Below are 23054 nucleotides of genomic sequence, written 5' to 3'. Positions count from 1 at the left end.
GTTATGAAGTTGTTGAGGTGAAACTACCTTCTGGGTTTATCCATGTAAATCCTGTGGGATGAGTTTGCAGAAACAATTTACAGATTACAGTATGTCACACCCCTGTGGTATCCTTCTGTACCTAGTTTTAGTTTTACTCACAGAGTGATAGTTCCCTTAAAACTGTTATTATTTATTCACCCTCTTGTCATTTCAAATCTGTATGACTTTTTTTGAAGAAAGTTAATGAGGTCCAAAACACTACCGGACCCTATTGACTTTTATGTCAAGTCTGGAAGTTTGGAATGAAATGAGAGTAAATTACAAAAGAAATTTCATTTTTGTCGTACTAGACTTTAGTAATTGAACATATGTCACTGATGCTTTAGTTATTAGGCTATTGGATTCAACAGTTTGAAATGTAGACACGTTTAGTATCCAGTGGAATAACAGGTAATGTATATCCTCCCCACAGTTAAAACCGTTTTATGGTGTCTCTGCATTTTTCTTTGCCCACATAAGAAACCAGCCCATCTTTTGGCTTTGTCAGCTTTTTCCAAGGGTGCCAGCCATCCAGGGTTAGACACTAGCATGCCAGAGGACGCCATGCAAATTACAAAGCGTTTCCAAGATTTACTCCATCTGAGGTTGGTTGTTTAGCAGACAGAGCAGTCAAGCTGTAAGATGAAGATCCAGAGTAATTTATCTCAGCTTTGCATCTTCTCTGTGCTGGTTCACCATAATTAATGGCATACTACAGAGTGCTGTCTCCCAAACAGGATTGTTAAGGAATCACATCATAAAATCTTTTTAACCCAAGAATCATGATCCATCACCTGACCTCATTGGCCCACTAGATCTGCAGATTGCCTAAGTTTAATAGCTTAAATATACAAGTAAAAAAAAAAAAATTATATATATATATAAAGTTAGGAATATGTAAGCAAAATAGTGATACTTGCCTTAGCAGGTGCTACTAAGGGAACATTTACACAACACCATTTTCAACTAAAAATGGAAAACTTTTTACTCATTTTGGCCGTTCATTTACACAACGACGGCGCTTTGGGGAATTGAAAATGCAAACTTTTAAAAGCAGTTGATAAAGTACAAGTTTTTAAAAATCATACGGATATCGCCTCCATGTAAACTACAAAACGCAAATTTGCGTAAACGGTGACATAGTTCGCATTCATATTACATGTTCACATAGTGTTTCTTTACAAAGTGACATTGTCAACTACTGGCCTGGCATACTACAGCATTTAAGTCATTTTTGTGGATCGTTTTGACAATGTTGTTGTCTGTACATGAAAAACGCAAAGGGAAAACTTTTCCATTTTTAGCACATTGTTGTCGTTTAAATGTACCCTAAAATAGATAAGAAGAACAAATTCATTTTTTGAGTTTATTGAGGCAAACAGCCCAAAACAGTCTTCTATTCAACAACAGTTCACAAATGTTGCATATTTATATAGACATTCATATTTAACAAGACATTATGCTAGTTGAACAGTTCAGAAGAGCCAGCAAGCTATAGATAGTAGAAGTTGTAGCACTCAAACTTTTTACGGACTTAATACAGCTTGTCAACACTTAGAGTAAATTTAGTGTTGAATGTGGAGTCATTATCTTCTGAAACACAAACTTCGGCTATATCAGGGTAAGAGCGGCAAGCCATTTGACAAATGTGTCATACAGTGGTCTAGAGCAACACATGCTACATTTGTTAAAAAAAATGTTCAACTTATTGAACAGTGGAACAAAAAAAAAAAATCACATTTTTGGAATTACTTGACTACATATGACAGTATGTTTGAAAATATCCATCTGTACAGTAGTTAAAAGTATTGTTGAAGATTTTGGGGGCCAGGGCGAAATTTAATTAATACTTAACGTCCCATTGTTGGCATGGTAACGGCGGGGGACTTCAGCGTAGCATCTTCTGCCTTCCACTGCGAGGTAACAGTTTTGATCTGTGTGTAGAACTGAATGCCCTGTGATGGAAAGAATAGCAAAATACTTCAGACTAAACAATGACTCAAGATTAGTCATCTTTTTAATACCCTCTCAAAATGACAATGACATCACATGAGAAATGGCAGGTGGCTGGCAAACTTAAGCTGGCGGGAGCAATAAACCACTTGCTTCAAAACATGTCAGTCACTGTTTTATGACAAACTACAGCCGATGAAATTTTATACCGAAACTAATTTTACAGCCAAACTCCTGAGACAAAACATTCAGATGGTAAACCAAATGGACCATGCCTGTGACCTGATTTTAAACTGTAGCTGGTTCATTTGGGGAAGACATGACATTTTTTTGCTCCTTGGTAGAATTAAAACAGCAATTTTTAAAATGTTAAATTTCTTTCAATTTAGTCATTTTTTAGTTAACTGTAACTGTAAATGAATTGAGTATCTTCATTTCTGTATTTCATTGGAAAAACTGTATTGGTGCCAAGTGTTCAACTTTTCCAAAGCGTTTAGCAACATCTGGTTTAATATGGTTCAATTTAAAGGTGGGGTAAGCGATTTTTCAAAAACGCTTTAGAAAACTGATTCGGGCCGACTAGCAAAACAAACTTGTATGACCCGTGTAAATATCGGATCAGCTTTCCAGCGCTGGAGAGAACTCAAGGAGCGGAAGGCCTGCGATCGGACGCTGAGGTTGCTTTGTTTCTTCTCGATAGGCGAGTAACACCGTGTCTGTGCCGCAACAGCTAAAGTTTGTCTTGTACACTGGACGCGACAAATCGACGGTTTAAAATCATTTGAAATTTGTGTCAATACGTCATGAATAGAACGCAGTATTCTGTCGGGGATTTGTCGTGTCGTGCCGGTGCCAGTGTAGACCATAGATATGTATATGTATATATATCTATGGTGTACACAGCATCACTGATTATGAGTTCTATAGTAATGGTGATTTCAAATGTCAACATTGGCTACCAAAAATCGCTTACCCCACCTTTAAAGCCTAAATCTACAATGAATCTGAATTCCCTCTGCAATGTTAAAATAAGCCATTTGGAAAATTGTTTTTGCTCATTTAAAGTGTTGTCACTATCTGCTAACGAAATTCATTGTTTACAATTTTCATTAACAATTTTTAGCACTTAGTCCCCTTGTAGTCCTCATTTACAATGTCCAAATTATTAACTCTTTCATTGGAACAAATTCCACTGACAGAATTTTCCATCATTTATGAGACAATGCTTCCCTGCCATTGATGGAATGTTCTGGCTTTCCATGTTTTCACTGTTATACGGTAGGAGGCGCTATTACACATCTTCTGAAAGAGTATAGAATCCCCGGATCAAAACACGACGAAGAAGCAGCAGAAACAAGAGATTGCATATTTAAGCAGATGCTTATGTAAAATAAAACAATCATCAGACATTAAACAGAATATACAGTGGGTACGGAAAGTATTCAGACCCCCTTCAATTTTTCACTCTTTGTTATATTGCAGCCATTTGCTAAAATCATTTAAGTTAATTTGCAATATAACAAAGAGTGAAAAATTGAAGGGGGTCTGAATACTTTCCGTACCCACTGTAAATCAAAACTGCCTAATGTTACTAAATGAAATGTCAACCCAGGAAGTGGTTCGTGCAAACTTTGGAGTTGATGGAAGCGATCTATTCCATCTATGTTTTAATCATTGTTCTGAATACGATCCAGACAAAAAAATATATATACAATTCTCAGCTTTTTGTTCAAAATGTTGCTTTTTTTTTTTTTTTTTTTTAATGAAACTTGCCCACATTCAAGTGTTCATAAAAATGCATGAAGCTAGAATATTCATTTTTTTAAAGGAGAGACTCTTTTGATATATTGCATGTTCAGATATTCATACAACTAACTATTCTGGGGGCCTTGAAAATTTTGTGAAACTGATCAAAAATGCTGATGGTGGCTGGCAACCTTTTTTTTTTTTAATTCTGGCGGGGAAAGAATTGTGAGAATATGGAGTTTCAGTGTCTAATATAAACCTATTCCACACAGCAAAATATTCTGATATCCAAATACTTACTTGCTTTCCATAGAAATTGGTGTCACCCCTGAAGGAGGCTCTGGAACCGGTGAATGAAAACATGGGCAGTGGGACTGGGATTGGTACATTAACGCCAATCTATAAAAAAAAGCAGTACATTAACAGACATCTCAGAGGTCAGCTGCATTTGCCCTCTTGAGCAGTCATGTTCTCTGCATCTCACATATCTGACACACTCACACCCTGATGACGGTTAAGACAACAGCGTACCTGTCAGACGCAAATGCATTTTTGTCTGCCGCAGAAAGCTGTATGCTTTCCTCACGTCGCTAGACACCATGTGGGAGAGACGGTTTGTAAATTCTATACATTACTGCTTCACGTTAGTCTCCCTGCTCAATGTAAACTTTTTCCAACCTTTCCAGAGTGTATTGAAGAGCATGCCCACTGAGCTTCAATGTCAATGTAGCAATTAAAGTCCCAAAATAGGACAGTTTAACAAAACTACAGTTTAAAATTTGTGTTAACCTTTACTAAATAGCAAGCAAAAGCAGGAGAATGATCCCAGTAGATTTAGTTTCTTTTTTCTGAGACGGGTTTCTTCATCTATGTGCCCTGTGGACTTTAAAAAATAAACTCTATTAAAAAAAAACACATTTCACACTATCAGTTGTTTAATTTGTCTTAAAACGTACGTTCCACAGACAAATTGTCATTTTTCTGAAAGTAAAGAAAATTCCCTCCAGAGTCTCACGTCCACCACATTATGTTTAATAGCATTCTGTGACAGAACTGACATTTCTGAAACAAAACGACCGATTTCTTCTCTTTTCTGTAACCTACATGCATGCAATTACATTATTACATTTTTGCATAAACTGACAGTTACAGCTTAACCTGAAATGATGCACAAAAATATGATTTTTTTTCACATTTCATATTACATTGGGGGAAGAAGTTCTAAGCGCTGAAGTGATGATAATATTTTTCACACAATAAGTATCAAAATGATTCATGATTACTACATTCTTTAGATTATCGTAGATTTAGTATTTAAAATTCGTATTTTTCTGATGGATCTTCATATTTTTAAATAGTGATGAAACTGAAGCATCAGATCTTTCTTCTATAATGACACGTGTGAGTGAAACAAATTACCAAAAGAAAAAAAAAGTGGATTGGTTGTTCAGTTTATTAGTTGTAAATTGGATGGAGGCAGATCCGAATGAGAGCTTGATTGTATGAAAAGGACAGGGTTTTTATGTGGACTAAGTGATTGGAGAAGTCTAGCATACGTCACCAGAATAAAGTCTGCAGCTTCACTGGAAGATCCAATGATGACATTTTTACAAAGTAAAAAACAACAAAAAAAACAAATTTAAGTGAATCGTTCACAATATAATCAATTATTATGCATTTAGAATATAGAATTTTCATTTCATGCCTACTTTAAAGTTTTAAAGTCTGGGTATGTGACTATGGTAAAACATTAAAGGGGTCATATGACATCATTTTGTGTATTTTAAGGTTCAAAAAACACATTTCCCACATACTGTACATTATGGTTTCTTTCTTTCTGAAACGTGTAGATTTTTACAAAGCTCATCGGTCTGAAAGGCGAGGTGTGCTCTGATTGGCCAGCTATCCAGTCCGTTGTGATTGGCCGAATACCTCAAGCGTGTGACGGAAATGTTACGCCCCTACCATACTGTTATGCAGTGTCCCAGCTCGACGAGACAAAAACAATAAAACCCATTATAAACGAGGCATTTGTTGCATCCAGTGGGGACATAATTACTGATTATAATGACTTATACTGTCTTTTTACGCATTGCGTTACATCGCGCCGCGTAAACATAAAACCATGTCTGCATTTGTGATCGGAGAAACGACAAACAACTAGCACTGCTCTACACTGCTCAAAACTCGCGTTTGAATCATCAGTGCCAAATCCTTTAAATATGAAAATCTTTTATAAAGAATATTTCTTTGGGTTTAAGACTTTAGTCTTTGCAACTTTAGGGATCTTATCTATTCACGAACAGCTTGTAACACTCCAAAGAGAAAATAAAACATCATATGACCCCTTTAACATCTCTGTTTAAATTTGTTCAAATAAAAATAAAAGCCTGAGACATAAACGTGTCTGAAGTTGAAGAAACTTGCACATCTTTGCTTTGAGAACAAGCTGCTGTTGAGCTTCAGCTGTATATGGAAAGTGTGAAACAATCAGCTCATTCTATTGAATGTGTTGACGAAGCAGTCGACACACAACTGAAAGCCACAATCATTTGTTTGTGTACCAGCCGAGAAAAGTAATGCATGCAGAGAATAACTAAACAAAACATTTTGTTTTTGGGGTGGGGTGAGGCTGGAAACTGGCAGAGCTTCTTGAAATGTTTTTAAAAAAATGTGGTTGCAAAATTTGAGCCTTCTGGCCGAAGGTGACTCGTGAGGGAGTGGACAGAGAAAAAAAAAAAAAGCAAAAGGAGGTTCTTGTGTGCAGGGGTTACAGAGGCCAGCTCAGCACATGGCTCGTGCCGTGTACTCCAGCATGTGAATTGCAAACACACGGCAGAGCTGCTCGCAAACAAACCGGGTAAAAAGGGGGCCGTTTTTGCATAACCACCATATCTACAGGTTGCGAGGATCCCTTTTGAGTTTAATTTAAGATTTTGGTCTTTACCAGCAAAATATTTTGGCATAGTGCTGTTTTGATTAAAAAGCACATATTTGCTATGAACTATTTGTAGTGCTCATGTTTTCTGGTCACAGCTGTACATTTTCAAAGCTGTGGTAAACAAGGTAAGCCCAAATGGAAAAAAAAAAAAAAACTGTTTTTACATACAATTTAAAGGAAGGCTTGTGCTACCATTAGTGTATATATGGCCGCTAAAGAGGCAACACTTACATCTAAACCGTGCTTCTTGGCTTTGGGTCAGGGAGTGGCGCCAAGGGAATTTTACACATTTCATTTACATCACGTTCTAATATTTACTCTAGAGGTGTGCCTGGAACTCTTCACCTTCAATGGTCTTGTCAAGAGCCTACATGACATGTGGAGGTGCCTAATACGACATAAGTGAACATCAACATGTCTACACCGTCTATAAGGAGGCGAGGGGGGGTGGGTATAAGTGGTTATGAATGAATGAATTAAATGCATTTGTCCGTGTTTCACTCAATCTCGAATCGCGCTCGCATTGCAGAAAGCGCTTGAGAAACAGTGTCTCTTCCTGCGGCTCGGTACGCTTTCAACTCATTTTTTTTAGTCTCGAACAAGACTGTACGACATTCACATTACATGATTTGACTGATTTTTACGTAGAAAGGGCGACAGCGCACCACCTTAAAAGAAATGATTTTCATAACCGCTGGCCAAATTCAAAAACAAAACTAAAATTAAATCCTCTTTGAGAGCAAGGGGGCCCCCTGGTGTTTCGGGGGTCCTACGCAGCGTGCGTATTTTGCGTATAGGGAGGATCGGCTCTGCGTTGCGCTCACAACGTCTCACACATGAGCGTCCCATTTTTAAGACACTGTGTCAAGTTAAAAGAAATGCAACTTTTACATGCAGCGCCGCTCATCGTGCTTCAATCAGATGTACTTATAGTGGCTGTGTCCGGATACACTGAATTATACACCAATTTCTTTAAACGATCAAACTCTTTCTTTTTGAAGGTTGATGTATTGGAAATGTGTATTATAAACCCAGCCCTGTTCATGTAAAAAAAATGAAAATGAGAAGAAAAAAAAAAAAAACTCACCTGTCCAACATCAACTTCATGGGTGTATTTACGAGCCGCGGCACCGTTGGTGGTGAAGATGGCAGTACCGTTGCCGTATGGGTTCTTATTGACTATTTTGATGGCATCATCCAAGCTGTCGGCCTCCAGGACCACCAACACAGGTCCAAATATCTCCTCCTTATAGCACTTCATGTCCGGCTGAAATTAAATTAGGACAAACGGCAAGCGTACAACATTACATGGCCTTTGCATGATATTGACATGTTCAAACTTACAGCAATTAAAGAGATTTACTCACTACCATGTTGTTGCAAACTTATGACTTTCTTTAGTCTATGGAATGCAAAATAAGATTTTACGAAAAACTGTTTTAGTCCACTTGAAAGTCATTTGGATCCAAAACAACCCCACTGGCTTTCACTATATGGATTAAAAAATGTGATATATTCTTAAAAGTATCTTCTTTTGTGTTTCACAGAAGAAAGTCATACAGGTTTGGAATGACATGAGGCTTAGTAAGTGGGATTGTATTGTAAGAGGTATTGTAGCTCTCACCGTGACATTGCTAACGATGGTTGGTCCTACGAAGTTCCCGTTTTCGTAACCCTTGACCTTCACATTCCTGCCATCAAGCAGCACCTTGGCACCCTCATCCACACCACTCTGAATAAGGCTGTTCACTCGCTCTTTGGCCTGAGGTGAGATAAGAGGTCCCACATCAGCTCCAGGCTGGTCACCTTACAGAACAGACAAGAGAAGAAATAACAGAAAGATAAAGACATGATTAAGAAGATAAGGAGCTTTTACAAAATTTACTCAAACCAAAACAATTACAATCTGACAACATGTTTTAGTCTGAACCATCAGAATGGAAACTCATTCTGAAATCCTTAATTTTCATCACATGTGGCACCATGTTACAATTTCTGAATGAACGTACTATTCATTAAATATGTTAGTAATTCAGAGCACAGCCTAAATGCACCAATTTGCTGAATTATTACTGTACTGTAGATGAGTTAGGTGGATAGTTGGCAGAAAATGTAGCGGTTTCTCTTCCAAACAAGTTTAGTTGGTTAACCAGAAGTTTAGACATCCTAAAATCTGGAGAAATGCTTTCTGTATCATTTGTTTTGTTGATTTTTGCTGAATAGAGGGGACGACTTTTCTTTAATTTACCCCTTTTTACTGGGCTGTAATCAAAGGCATTGGTACTGACATATCCAAACACACATGCACACACATACGAACAAACACACATCCACACACACACAATTTTAGATACCCTGAGGCAGTATGTCTTTGAGGGCTGTTACAGGGTTTCAGAATAGCAGCTGCGGTTAAGCTTCTCTGATTACAATTACAATTTTCATCGGCAGATTTTTTTTTTTCAAACATTTGATCGGCCCATACTAATTTCTGGTCCCCTTTATACCACAAAATGTGCTTCTGCTTTGTGGCATGACCAAGACAAATAGTGCGTCTATCCTCTGGGTGAGCTGAACATGTTTTAAGTTGCTCTGGGAGAGGTGTGGTCATGAAGGCATGGGTGGTCTACGAAAAGGCCAAAAAAGAGGGATAAAAGAAACTGCATGAATTTGGAGAAACTCTACATAGAAAGGAACTGCGGAAAAAATAGATTTTATTCAATGAATGTCATGGAAAAATAGTCTAAAGTGATATTTATGGTATATGTTTTCCTGGTATAGCATAGTGCATCTTAGTCTTGGTGGCCCCAGAAACGCAAATAACGGAACTGGTCAATATTGTGTCGCTGTGAGAAAACAGTGAAAACCCCAAAATAAACACTTCTTATTTGTTACTGAGAGCAAAATATTATATGGGACCCAACAGAACCACAGCCAACTGGCATATTCAATGTTTTGCAAAATCTCATTGCTTTAAAATTTTGTTGCATGCCTTTCGTCGTGACTAACTAGGATCATCGCACTAGGTATACTTAACTTTTTTTTTTTCGTATTTTGCTCCATCTAACAAACAGTTGAGCGTGCCAACCTTTGCAAGTGCTGATTTTGCTACATGCAACAAACCTAAGCGATATTCGATAACACGTGTGGACATATTTTGGCCTTTATCGTGTTGCGCCTGACTAGGACACAGTGCTCCACAGCCCAAACCGGATCAGATTTGTGAGACACATAAAATGTGCAGTACTGGGGTACTTTAGAATCAGAACTGATAAATATAATACAGCTTGAGTACCTGCATTGACACGGAGACCATTTGCACGTTCAACCAGTTCAGGCAACCAGTTTCGTGCTTCTCCTACGAGGATAGCTGTGGAAAGTGCCATACATCTCTGACCTGCTGCTCCAAAAGCAGCACCAACCAACTGGTTTAGTGTGTTCTCTTTGTTGGCATCAGGCATCACCACACCGTGATTCTTCGCCCCCTGGTGGACAGAAAATTAGATTGTAAGGAAGCAGCTCCACATTTTCACCAAACAACAAATTCTAACGCAATGAGTGAAAATAGGCAAACTAAAAGCGGGGGAAGAAAATGTGATGGACCTCAGTTTACCATCTTGAAAACATATTTATAATAGACTGGCATAAGATCCAGAATCAAAATTTAATTTAATTTGCAAAGATGCAATAATCTAGCAAGGATTGTGGTTGTGAAGGGGGCTGCTGTGGGGTTTCAGAAAATGGAGTTTATCTGCAATGGGAGCAAAGTAGGTGGGATACGCTGTATTAAATACAAGGAACATGAATAATGAGTGCGCATATTTTTCCACAGTTTAACATACACTGCTGTTCATCATTTTAAGTCTGTCATGCTAACACTCAAAGCAATAAAGAATAGAAAGGGGTAATCTCCAATTTCCTAAATCTTGAGTCTAAAATTGCAGCCTCATTATGGAGGTCAAGAATGAACCAGAATGACAGATTCATTTGTAACCAAATGCTGCCACCATCTGGCCATTGCAGTTGTGCTGAGAAACAGATACAGAGCAATGGTAGGGAGGCTACGTAGTTGGGAAAAAGTTGCTTGCTACTGGAAAAGATGCACTGTTGAAAACAGAGTTACTGTCATGCTACTAAAACTGTAGCATCACAACTTTTATCTAATTTCTCCCCTCCTGACCAATCTTTTCTATATAATGAAAGTGCATGAGGGGTATCAAACTTCAAAGAAGATGCAAAGACACTATATATAGATAATACTATATAGATATACCTATTTTGTTAATGCAGTGCAGTTATTGACTGATGATCATTTCTGCTCCCGTGAAAGCTCTTCAACTGATCATTCAGATTTGAGAACTAACAAGTCTCATTAATGAATGAATCATCCTGCTTTTGTGAAATGGATCTTCTAAAGGAATCTTTACACACTCTTTTTAAAGTGCCCCTATTATGCCATTTCAAATATTGCCTTTCATGCAGTGTGTAATGTAGCTGTATGTGAATGTAAACGATTTGAATAGACTTCGAACAGCCTAACATTCGATTCCCACTTTTGTGACGGCTACACGTCACAGGGTAATACATTTGCATAATGCTCTGCAATGTTCTATGTTCTACGTTGGCCGGCCGCAAACAACTTGAACACTGTAGCTTGTTCGTGTGGTTAATATGGTGTCGAGAAGACGCTGTCCTGTTCAATGCGGGATTCACAAAACGCTTGCTGTTGAAAGATGGCTCAGTACCCAGTTTATTTGGACCAGCTGGCTCCACTGAATCACACCCTGTACATATGATAAGTAATACATGTTATTATTTTTCCTCGAGCGTTCAAAATACGGAACTATTGCAATGGGCATATCGTGTCCGACACACGCTGTACACGGTAGACCAATCACAACAGAAAGGGCCATCTGACCAATCAAAGCAGAGTTGTCTCACAGAAAGGAGGGGTTTAGAGAGACTGAAGCTTAGAACTGCTTTGAATTAATCGTTTGAGAATCTTTGGAAAATGAGGTGATATTAAATGCATATTTTGAGAAAACGAAAGCGTTTTTTGACCTTGCATGCACGTAAACCTATTGTAGGAGACTCCCAAAACAATATTAGGAACCTTAAAAATGGCATAATAGTAGCACTTTAAGGCTGCTCAAAATTCTGTTTAAAGATGCAATACTGCATAAAAGCAAGACTAAATTATGCCTGTGCTGCCCCACCTCAGCTCCTAGTATCAAAGTACTGTATAAAGGTGCATTTGCTGTGTAATTGCATTCATGCCACCTCTGAGCAGCATTAAATAGTCTATCTAAAGACACCTAAATGCCACTTCAGAAGTGCTTCTGTGCCACCTTTGCAGTATAAATTTGGTGTTGTTAAAAAGTCATTAAAAAGATTTGTTCATTACCTTTCAGTATGTTGAAAAGTGTGGCCAGGATATTCTTCAAAACTCACCTTTTGTGTTTCAAGGAATTACATAAATAATATGGAACTACTAATTTAAAGAAGTTTAGACATCATAAAGGGATAGATCACCCAAAAATGAAAATGTACACTAATGTCATTCCAAACCCAGAGAATGAAAGCCTAAGTCTTCGCAAGATTTTGATTAACCGCTCATTGTACAGTATATGGATTTGATTTATGATGCCTTTATGACCTTTTTGGATATAAGTTCTGGTTACCTGGAGTTTCAATGAAGCGACAGAAACCTGAAGCTTAACCAGAATTGTATGGGTTTGGAACAACAATTTTCACTTTTATGGTCAACTTTTTGTTGCTCATAACTGAGTGGACTTTCATATGCAATATGGTTTTCTGTGAAATGCATTAACTTCTTCAGAACCAACCATGTTGCTCTGCACTCTTTTGCCATTTTTGGAGCCTCTCTCATAGATATACTCGCCAGCCTGGTTGGAGCCTACGAAACTGATGGCTTTGATGGCAGGATGGTCACAGATGAAGTTCACAGCTATAATAGCACATGTGAAAAAAAATGTTTTGTTATCTGCACACAGAATCTCGATCATAATGTGGTCAATATATTTATAACCCTTCTGCTTCCATAATTTTCCATACCATTATGCTGTCCGTGGATTATGTTTAATGTTCCATCCGGAGCTCCGGCATCCTGCAGCAGTTTGGCCAGCATCAAGGCGCAACCAGGCACTCTCTCCGAGGGCTTCAATAAATAGGTGTTCCCGCACACCATGCCCATTGGGAACATCCACAGTGGAATCATGGCAGGGAAATTGAAGGGGGTGATACCGGCACATACACCAATGGGCATCCGGTATGTGTACGTGTCCATGTCTTTAGTGATAGAGGGGAGGGTCTCACCCAGCATAAGGGATGTGATGCTACAGGTGTGCTCCACCACCTCTGCAAGACCAACAAACAACTAGAGTAAATAATGGGAAGGTACACAAACAAAATGTGCAAACAGTTATGGGGCCAAAGACTTTCTTAGGCCCTAACAGCCAATAATGCTTAACCTGTAGCACTAAAAAAAAAAAGGAATATCCCAAGATATTTTCAACATTGTTTATTGTGTCGTGTTATGTTGTTGATTTCAGTCTGTATAACCGAACAGGAAATAACTTTACAGTGACTACAGTACTTACTGTATAATGGAACCTTTGCAGGCAAGTGTAAGGTTGGTTATGAAGCAGAAATGTGAAGCTTGTAAAAGAGCTGCACTAACATTTAAAAGTCTGGGGTTGTTAAGACTTTTTTTATGTTTTTAAAAGAAGTATCTTATATTCACAAAGGCTACCTTAATAAAAAAAACAGTAAATACTGTAAAATAAAAAAAAATTAAAGTAACTTTTTAATTTGTAATTTCATTCCTGTGATGCAAAGCTGAATTTTCAGCATCATTACTCCAGTCTTCAGTGTCACATGATCCTTCAGAAATCATTCTAATATTCTGATTTGCTGCTGAAAAAAACATTTCTTATTATTATCAATGCTTGAAAACAGTTGTGATGCTGAAAGTTTTTGTTCAAGTCTCATTCACGAATTAATCATTCAGATTGCTTTTGTGAAATAGATCTTCTAAAGGAATCTTTACACACCCTTTTTACAGAGCCAATTGTGAATCCAAAAATAAAGTATTAATTGTCCTTTGAGACTACTTTTTTTTAGATGGGGGAACTTCTGGTTTTTTGTTACCAACATAATTCCTACAATGTGCAGAACATCTAGATATACATGTGTTACAGCATGTGCATGATCACAACATCACTTCCTGGTATTCTTACAAGGATACCAAGCATTAGTAACCAGGTTTACGTTTGTGAGTTGGTCATGATTAGGCATACAGTAACTGGACACAAACAGAGCTGATTCTATCACACATTTGCGGTGCTTAAGCCTCCTTTATAAGGGTATTTACTGTAAACACATCCTGTTTGTTTACACATACTAAAGGATGAGTCAAAATGATTGTCTGTAGTAGCCAGTGTTGGGGAAAGTTACTTTTAAAAGTAATGCATTACAATATTGCGTTACTCCATAAAAAAGTAACTAATTACGTTACTTAGTTACTTTTTATGGAAAGTTATGCGTTACGTTACTAGTTACTTGAAGAAAGTAATCTGATTACGTAACTCGCGTTACTTGTAATGCGTTACCCCCAACACTGGTAGTAGCAGTCAGTATGGGTTGGTACATACTGCAGTCACTGGGTTGAAAATAACTGAATATTTCTTTTAATGTTCTACACTCTACAGTCTTAAATAACTACTACATTCAGTAATTAACTAACATGGTACTAAATGTCCTCAATATTACTACAGAACTGTCTCGAGAGCGAGAGACTCACGCAGTCCTCTGAACACATCGCCCTCAGCATCAGCCAGGGTTTTTCCCTGCTCCAGGGTTATCAGCTTTGCCAGCTCTTTCTGAAACACAAATCAAATCACATATACAATTAGCAGGCAATAGGGCAGAACGATTAATCAAAATAAAACTAATTGCAGTATGGCATGGTGCATTCATCAAAATCGTTGGAATTTAATTAAATAAATATGCTCTGCATGCTTCAGAGCTCAGGATCCAGTGTTTCAGAGTGGCTTAGTTAGCAGTAAATGCTGCTCCACATGAACTGCATCTGCTCGGAGTTTGGGTTGCATGTGTTATAATATTTACAAACCTGTTGCCAACCAAGGAGAAGCTTAAAGGTCTCCCTGCAGTTTTCCAGCATAAAAAAGCTTGATTCTTTAATTAAGACTAAAGAAATATATTGTAATTTTACAGTTGTATTTTAAAAATACTATTATTGTTGTTGTCTTAAATGTTTGGTTTTATTATTTGACAGTGAAATAGTATTATTACAACAGAAATATTTTTATTTTATTATATATTTACATTTATTGATGACAATTATAAAATAATATTTATAATAATTATAATAATAATAATGAAAATGATATAATAATAATAATAATAATAATAATAATAATTTACATTTATTGATGACAATTATAAAATAATATTTATAATAATTATAATAATAATAATGAAAATGATATAATAATAATAATAATAATAATAATAATAATAAATTATTATTTTACAAAACTTACAAAAAAATGCATTTTTGCTCGCAGCTGCAATTTTTAATAAACTATTTACCCCAAAAAAATGTAAGAGGCCCTAGTAGCCCTAGCTCTACCATTTAACTATTCACATTACAAATCAATAAAGGACTATTAATCAACACTATCAGTAACCGTTTATATAATTCTATTAAACTGTAGTGCAGTTACTGAAAACAGGGTTCCCACAGCCTCTTGAAAAATTTCCAAACCTGAAAGTTTACCATTGCCGTGAAATCCCAGTGAAAACCTTTTAAATGAAGATCTACCAGTGTTACAGTTAGTATCCATATTTAACAAGCACAAGAAGTGTGTAGAACAGGATCTAGTAAAATGAGACCTAAATTATGCTAATTTCAACCATAAAGTCTGGTGTTGATTGGAAGATGAATCAAAAAGCAAAATAAATTAGTTGAGGATGGGCAGCAGTAACTTACTATATTGTCTTTAATGAGCTGCTGATAGCGAAGGAAGATCTGCTGGCGGGCCAGGATGGAAGTTTCGGACCAGGTGTGGTACACCCGTGAGCATGAGTCCACGGCGGCCAACATCTCCTCATGTGTGGCCTTTGGCACTCGACCAATAACCTCATTGGTGGCCTGAGGACAGCACATGCATTATAATTCAATCACAGAGACAGTTCATCTATAACTAATGGTTTGTTGCCTCGAATCTGCAAAGAACTGATACAGTAGGTCACTTGTAAAAAAAAAAATTCTGATTGCTGACAATGGTTATACTTACTTGCTGTTAACATTAACTAAACATAAAAACACAGCCCAAACGATTCACCTACTTATAACAACATACTAAAAATGCATGCCAAAGCAACTTCAAAAATGTCCACCTTTTCCGTACCGAAAACCCAGACTGCTTTTAAACTACTCTAATGTGATATTAACCAGACTTCCTTAAATATAGAAAGCAAATAGAGCAAAGAAACAAACAAGCAATTATTATGGCATCTACTGTGCAAAGCAGATTACAGCAAAGCTCTAGAAACTGGTTAATCTTAATGTTTTCTTAATTGCTCCTTTTGCACATTGTTAACTGTACTAAACCATCAATAAGCAATCATTTTTAACAAGATCTTTTTTTAAAGAACCAACAATATAAGTGAAGCTGCTGTATATACTGACTGATGGTATAACTAAGGAAAAGTAATGCAGGTGTTGTGTGTTTTCTAGTCAGGTTGATTAGCACAAATCACATGTGCTTAAACCACATTAATCTAATCGGCTTAACTTGGCCTATGTGTGGTCAATGAATGTAATCTGTTAAACTACTGTGCATTAAACAGTTAAACTGATGTCTGTTAGTACAGTATGAACTTACAGGATTGTGAATGTCCAACCATTCTGGACTCTTGGATTCTACAAACTTTCCATCAATGAACAACTTGGTGGTGGACTGAGAAAGGACATAGAAAATGATGAAACATGAATGTAAACAGCAAACATAAAACACAACTCATTAACAATTATAACAATAAAAACTTTTTCAAGTGACTGATGAGATGATAGTTTGCATCTTAAGACTAGAATACCTAACTTTTCTCCAGATTTTGAACCTGGTTTGCAGTCTGGATGAGTCAAAGTCTGCAAGTGTTTGATGCCTAGTGTTTTAAAATCTGTCGTGTAGTGTATTCCAGTCTTTACAAAGACAACATTAGTGTTATTCCTCTTATAAGACTGAGCTAAAAGTCTAGAATGAATGAGGGATTTCTCTGGTCACTGCCAGATCTGAGTCATATAAGTCTAGTGCAAGGTTCAGTACGAGGCAGTGGTGTGTGGTGGTCTTCTGAAATGAGGAGGCAAAGTTTCATTTGATGTTTACATTGTGTACAGGTTAAAGGCTTATGGAATGATATTTATAATCAGCTGATGACCTAGAACAATTGGATATATAAGCAATATTTATACAAAAATCATTGTCTGCTTGATTTTCATAATCACTTAACCACTGTGCTTTTAAGAGTACACTGTTTTTCACATATTAGATAAACATTCTATTAACCCACTTATGTTTCTTTCGGCTTCAAACACCCTTAGCACAAATCAGCACAATACTTGTTCTCCAATACCTGATGAACTTACCACAGAGGAGTAGCACATGCGTCCCATCTGAAGAGGAACCTGCAGAACAGGTCACAGGTACAATATTAAATGATCTCCGTTATTGTGTCTGGCCAGATCATTTCAATAGATATCAATCAGTATATTAAACCTAACGTAAAACTGCTGTGCACTTACATTTGACTTGGTTCGTAATCAGCATAGAGAGGAAATGAATGGGTTATATAGCTTTTGATCAAGGTACATATGAAAAAATCTTTATATACAGAGAAGCTGCTTTTCTGATTGCATATACGACTCATTTGTTGCAAAAAATGTATTCGTGCATGAAGTTCAATGCTTTCTAGGACTCTGGTAGCACTAGTAGCACTTGGCGCGTTTGAACTTGACAAAAACTGTTGTAAAATGATATAAGAACAAATGTACTATAAGTGTGGTGATTAGGCTACAAACTCCTCGCAATTCCTACATCTTACAGCCTATTTTTTATAGTGTATTCTATATAGAGTTGCTTTCATGGTGGCTCGTGAGCAACAGAGTATCTGCTCGTGGTGTTTGACCGTGAAGTTGATACTTTGACAACATGGCGTAACGTTAAACTCATACTACATGTATGATTTTAAAATGCAATGCTTTTGTGTTTCTTACCCTCTTCTTTACAAGGGAACGCATTAATGTCGCTGCCATGATGGAATTCGTAGGTTAATGTTGTATTCGCCCCCCTATAATGTGCGTCCAACCCGCGCCCTGCAGACGAAGCGCTTTTCCTACTGTGACTTTAAGAATGGGCGGGACATCGTGTTCAAACAGCCAATCATGTGCTAAAGCCAAATACTCCCCCAAATGCAGGCAATCTATTGGTTAGACCTGTCAAATGATGGACCAATGGCAGTGCGCGCTTGTTGAAAGGCGTTTCTTTGATGACACAGGCACACATCATAAGCGAGAGATGTTGCTCAGGAAGTGATTGGGTATTAAACCTGTCAATTATTAATTACTCAGACGGAAGACATGTGACAAATGTATGCTATATGACAAGAAAACTTTTAACTACGCATTTAATAATCGCCATTTTTGATGCAATTACTTATTACCATTTAGCTAAGTGAAATCTTTCCGGTTCTGATACAAAATCAAGTAAACTAACTGCTTTGAACTACAATGTTTTGAAGTCATCTTAGTGAATCATTTTAGCGAATCGATTCGTTCGAACGGCTCGATTCTATATAAAAATGATTCATTTGAGTCATGCAACGCAGCATTTTTAGTTGATTTTTTTTTTTGTAAAACGGTTTATTTGTTTTCGATTATATTAGATTGTGTCACGTGTTTTGTTTGTTTATTCAAACATTTTTGATAAAGTTATGGATAACAACACAAATAAGAATATTATTATTTACAATACAATACAAAATGTTATTTTTAAATATATAAACATTAATAATACCCAATATTGTTACAAACAGTATTGTTCCCACAATCTTTTATTCTGAAACAAACACATCTCAACCGGCTTGCGAATCGGTTCGACTGAATCCTCAACAAGAATCGGTTCATAAGAAGTTCTCTCTAGTAAACCGAGCAATACTACAATGTACAGTGAATAAGTCCATCTTAAACGAAATCCATTCTTCTCGGGGACCAACAGTCTAATATGAGTGCATCCGCTGCACGTTTAATCAAGGTAAATGCATAAATCCTGCAATTGCAGATGAGAGATGATAGACATCTATCTAAACGCACACACAAACGAAATCATTTCCCGATGTGTCTCCCGAAGTCCATTGAAGTTGCTTAGTCACGAGAAACTCAGCCAGGAGGAGGATTTTTGGTGGTACATCTCATTGGTTGACCAAGTAGTGGGTTTTTCTTGTATAGTTTCAGTAGTAACTGGACTGCTATATGCATGCCATGGCGACACACGCGAAGGTTAAATATGTCGTTTCTTATCTTAAATGAAGTTATTGTTTGTAATGCATTATTTGACTGTTATATTGTCATGTTCTAGCCTGTTCTTTATGGATATTTTAGAAGTTCATGCTCTTGGAGAGTCCGGATAGGTGAGTCTTGAATACATCAGTTCATTCTGTTTACCATCATCTATCTCGAGCATGTCTAATATCATTTTGTTTTCTAATGAAATGTAAATGTGTTTAATATTTGAAGCGTTTGCATTGAAAGGCATTGAATATGAGCAAAAGTCAGTAAATCTCATCAAGGATGGTGGGCAACAGGTATATATGCAGAAATCTATATGCTCTGATTGTTAATATTCATCTAACCATGTCTATAACATTCCATGTTAACTCAATTATCTTTTTTCACAAGCTAACAGATCAGTTTAAGGCAATAAACCCAATGCAGCAAGTGCCTGCAGTCACCATTGATGGCATCACCTTGTCTCAGTCGGTAAGAACATGCATTCTGCTTTGTGGCTCACATAAATTAAATTATTTTATGTTTACAGTGTTTTGTTATTTACCACAGTTGGCCATCATCCAGTACATTGAGGAAACTCGTCCAGAGCCCCGCCTCCTGCCAGCAGACCCAAAGCAGAGGGGTCAGGTCCGCATCATCTGTGACATCATCGCATCTGGAATCCAGCCCCTCCAGGTTTGACATGACATTGTGTTTATAGGTGCACAAAGTAACAATTTCAACTATAAAGAAGTTGTTTGAATGGTTTTAGGTGGGTCCAAGTCAAAAAAGCCCACCCCAAGTCTCTATAATGTTTCCATAAGTATCATGTCCAATCACATGGAAAAGTTACTAACACTTGTCCTCTACAAGCAAGAATTTAGCATCAGTGCTTTAAAGGAATATCAATCAAGCATTTCATTAAAGACCCCATTATTTCCAATAATGCTGTATTTCAGAATCTGTATGTGCTTCAGAAAATTGGAGCAGATAAGGTACAGTGGGCTCAACATTTCATCAACCGAGGATTCGAGGGTGAGTTTTTCCCATTAAGTTCTTTTCAATGTAGTAACATCTTGCTGTCATATAAACCATCAGTTTAATTTTGATCTTTGATGCAGTTCTCAACACGTTCCCTTTCATGGGAACTTCGAACTGCGTCCTCTAGGGGTCGCTATGGGGAACGCCTCGTCGTGACCCGTGTCTGAAGCATACATTGAAAAAAACACCAACTCGTTGGCCGGCGACAGCCATGACGTCACTACCGTTGCGACTATAGTATAAATAGGCACCGGGAGCACACATCATTCTCTTCTTCATCTTCATTGACTGTTTTGTTTGAAGCATGCATTTCTGTGGTAAGAGCGATCTATATTCATATCATTATGGCGAGCACTAGCAAAGCGTTTAGAGGATGTGTGCATCTGTGTTGTCGTTGTTTAACATATGATGACACACACGATCTATGCGTTATTTGTAGGGATCCACCGATACCACTTTTTCCAGTACTCGCCCGATACCGATACTTTTATTTTTGGTACTTGCCGAGCAAAGAAGCTGAGGCTGAGCCTTCCCAATCCTCCTGCCCTGCGTATGATGAGCTTTTGAGAAGATGCCCCTATAGAGAGACGCTGGCCAGCTACTGTGGGTGAACCTAGCAGATATCAGGAAAAAAGAGAGGGGCTTTCTTCTCGAAGCGCCGGTTTCGCCTTCCATATTTTTGGTACCTCCGTTGAGTCGGTGGTCGAGAAGTTCAGGGAGGCAAAGTTCTATGGCTTCATAGTGACCACCTTACTGATGGTCCGGACCAGAGGCTTCTTCGCACGGGGCTCCGACGTGGGAACCATGGTGGGTGAGTACGATCCATTTCTAAATATATATATGTGTATTTAATGCGCTGGTGGTTGTGTGTATAATCCTTCTGCTAGCTTTCTTTGCAGTGTTTCCCGGGACCTGTGTGTTTCTGTCCTTTTTCTAGGGTAGGTCCTCGATGAGCACCCCCTCTACTGGGTTCAGAAACCGGGTGCTTGACTTGCAGTGTTTTATTTCACTCGTCGATATATGTCCAGACAGTACGATAAACCGAGTTTCGGCTTCATACTTCCTGGATTATGCGGCCAGGTCACAGGCTTCTGCGGGAGCCTTCTTGATCATTAGGCCCCCGGCACGGCACGGCACTGCAAAAATTTCCTGGACGTCCAGGCTGGGCTTATGCTTTCAGGCTGCCCTGTCTGGTCTACCGTATCTAGGTCGCCCTGAGGGGCCTCCCGATCACCATGATATCCCCTCTTGCGGAGGCATCGAGCGGGAAGTATAGGTGGCATTTGCGAGAACCTTCTTGTGTAAATGCTGTCTCAGGCAGTGCTCCCCTCACCATAGAGGGTTGTATTTGAGCTTGCCTCTCCCGTTTGGCTCCGTACTGAGTGGTTTAAAACCCCGGTTCCGCCTTGGGCACCACTCCACCTATGTATCCTCTGGATACCTACTTTAACAGGGTGTTGCTACTAGGGGTCTGTTGAGACAGTTCCTTTAGCATATGCAGAGCGTGCAGTAGTGTGACAGGCCAAGACTTAGTATGATTCTAGGCTCTTGGTCGTATTCCCTTAAAGGAATCTATTCCTGATTCCAAGCCTTGAGCTCTACCCAGGGCCCAGGAGTTCTGGCCCTAAGTTTTTTGAGGTATGTAGCTTAGGCCTTTGGCCGTAGGGAATAATGTCACTGACGGCCGTCTAACGTTACAGGGGCAACTCCCATGGCAATATGGTAGAGTTGGTACTTAGTGCTCGCCATGGTTTCTGGCATGCACTCCCCTCAGCATGGTGGCGTGGGTATACCGTTCCCCATAACGACCCCTAGAGGATGCAGTTCGAAGTTCCCTTGAAAGGGAATGTCTCAGGTTACGTATGTAACTATGGTTCCCTGAGTAGGTAACGAGACACTGCGTCCTCTAGGTTTCTTGCCATGCTTCGGATGCAAGCTTCAGACAAAGAAGTGGATGATGTGTTCTCCCGGTGCCTATTTATACTATAGTCGCACCGGTAGTGACATCATGGCTGTCGCTGGCCAACGTGTTGTTGGTGTTTTTTTCAATGTATGCTTCAGACACGGGTCACGATGAGGCGTTCCCCATAGCGACCCCTAGAGGACGCAGTGTCTCGTTCCCTACTCAGGGAACCATGGTTACATACGTAACCTGACACGTTTTCCTGCAAGTATTGTAACACAAATACTTCACAGCTGATTGCTTTAACTGTGTAATTGACTTTTATTGCATGTGTTATTTGAAGCCTTAGAGCCTATTCTGAAGCAGACGGCAGGGAAATACTGTATTGGTGATGAGGTAATAGCTGTGATGAAGGTTTTGAACAGTAGTGTTTAAGAATTCTAAATTCAGTTTTAACATGCTTTGAAACATTGCTACGCTTCTAGATATCCATGGCAGATATTTGTCTTGTGCCTCAAGTCTACAATGCTGAAAGGTACACGTCTCTTTAAAGCTGACATTAATGTTTATACAATGCAAAATGCTATAATGTACACTCTACTGTCCTTTACCAAAGGTTCAAGGTGGATATGTCCCAGTTCCCTACTATCAGAAGGTTAAACCAGACCTTAATTGAGATCGATGCTTTCAAAGCCACTCATCCATCATGTCAGCCTGATACTCCTGATGATTTGCAGGCATAATCTGAATAATGAAATCAATAAAACACTTTGATAATCCATTGTGAGAGACTCTTCGTTAATAAGTTAAGACAGTTCAGTTTCTTTTTAGCAATGTACTGCATTTATTGATTTGGTGAAAAG

The 23054-nt window shown here is 38.2% G+C and overlaps 2 protein-coding genes across 4 annotated transcripts; one reads left to right on the top strand and one right to left on the bottom strand.

Annotated features, from left to right (window-relative positions):
* Nucleotides 1-1720: 1720 nt before the first annotated feature.
* LOC107662620 (methylmalonate-semialdehyde dehydrogenase [acylating], mitochondrial-like) lies at nucleotides 1721-18128 on the bottom strand. The gene is made up of 12 exons (XM_016452702.1): nucleotides 17979-18128; nucleotides 17352-17390; nucleotides 16591-16665; nucleotides 15693-15854; nucleotides 14481-14559; nucleotides 12734-13036; nucleotides 12505-12626; nucleotides 9954-10143; nucleotides 8286-8467; nucleotides 7749-7928; nucleotides 4021-4119; nucleotides 1721-1976 (listed from the first exon to the last, which is right to left on the bottom strand). The coding sequence occupies exons 1-12, from the start codon at nucleotides 18015-18017 to the stop codon at nucleotides 1872-1874; spliced, it is 1575 nt and encodes a 524-aa protein (XP_016308188.1). The 5' UTR covers nucleotides 18018-18128; the 3' UTR covers nucleotides 1721-1871.
* Nucleotides 16599-22970, top strand: gstz1 (glutathione S-transferase zeta 1). 3 transcript variants are annotated; one of them, XM_016452705.1, is made up of 10 exons: nucleotides 16599-16671; nucleotides 17355-17408; nucleotides 19339-19390; nucleotides 19497-19564; nucleotides 19659-19739; nucleotides 19818-19943; nucleotides 20207-20282; nucleotides 22535-22587; nucleotides 22677-22726; nucleotides 22808-22970. In XM_016452705.1, the coding sequence occupies exons 5-10, from the start codon at nucleotides 19689-19691 to the stop codon at nucleotides 22932-22934; spliced, it is 483 nt and encodes a 160-aa protein (XP_016308191.1). In that variant the 5' UTR covers nucleotides 16599-16671; nucleotides 17355-17408; nucleotides 19339-19390; nucleotides 19497-19564; nucleotides 19659-19688; the 3' UTR covers nucleotides 22935-22970. The 3 variants fall into 3 exon arrangements, with proteins under 3 accessions (XP_016308191.1, XP_016308189.1, XP_016308190.1); XM_016452703.1 differs by lacking the exons at nucleotides 16599-16671; nucleotides 17355-17408 and adding an exon at nucleotides 18874-19014; XM_016452704.1 differs by lacking the exons at nucleotides 16599-16671; nucleotides 17355-17408 and adding an exon at nucleotides 19072-19259.
* The last annotated feature ends 84 nt before the right edge of the window (nucleotides 22971-23054 follow it).

Source organism: Sinocyclocheilus anshuiensis, unplaced genomic scaffold (genome assembly GCF_001515605.1).
Source record: "Sinocyclocheilus anshuiensis isolate Anshui unplaced genomic scaffold, SAMN03320099.WGS_v1.1 scaffold715, whole genome shotgun sequence".
Classification (NCBI taxonomy): domain Eukaryota; kingdom Metazoa; phylum Chordata; class Actinopteri; order Cypriniformes; family Cyprinidae; genus Sinocyclocheilus; species Sinocyclocheilus anshuiensis.
The sequence above is the reverse complement of the archived record's forward strand: the minus strand, read 5'-3'. Positions and strand labels throughout refer to the sequence as shown.

Coding starts and splice junctions, on each gene's coding strand:
- gstz1 (XM_016452703.1), top strand. CDS start 18,985: ATGAGTGCATCCGCTGCACGTTTAATCAAG. Junction 19,944..20,206: donor CTGGAATCCAGCCCCTCCAG/GTTTGACATGAC, acceptor GCTGTATTTCAG/AATCTGTATGTGCTTCAGAA. Junction 22,588..22,676: donor AATACTGTATTGGTGATGAG/GTAATAGCTGTG, acceptor CTACGCTTCTAG/ATATCCATGGCAGATATTTG.
- LOC107662620 (XM_016452702.1), bottom strand. CDS start 18,017: ATGGCAGCGACATTAATGCGTTCCCTTGTAAAGAAGAGG. Junction 17,391..17,978: donor GTTCCCTTGTAAAGAAGAGG/GTAAGAAACACA, acceptor CCTGTTCTGCAG/GTTCCTCTTCAGATGGGACG. Junction 12,627..12,733: donor AATCCACGGACAGCATAATG/GTATGGAAAATT, acceptor GTGCTATTATAG/CTGTGAACTTCATCTGTGAC.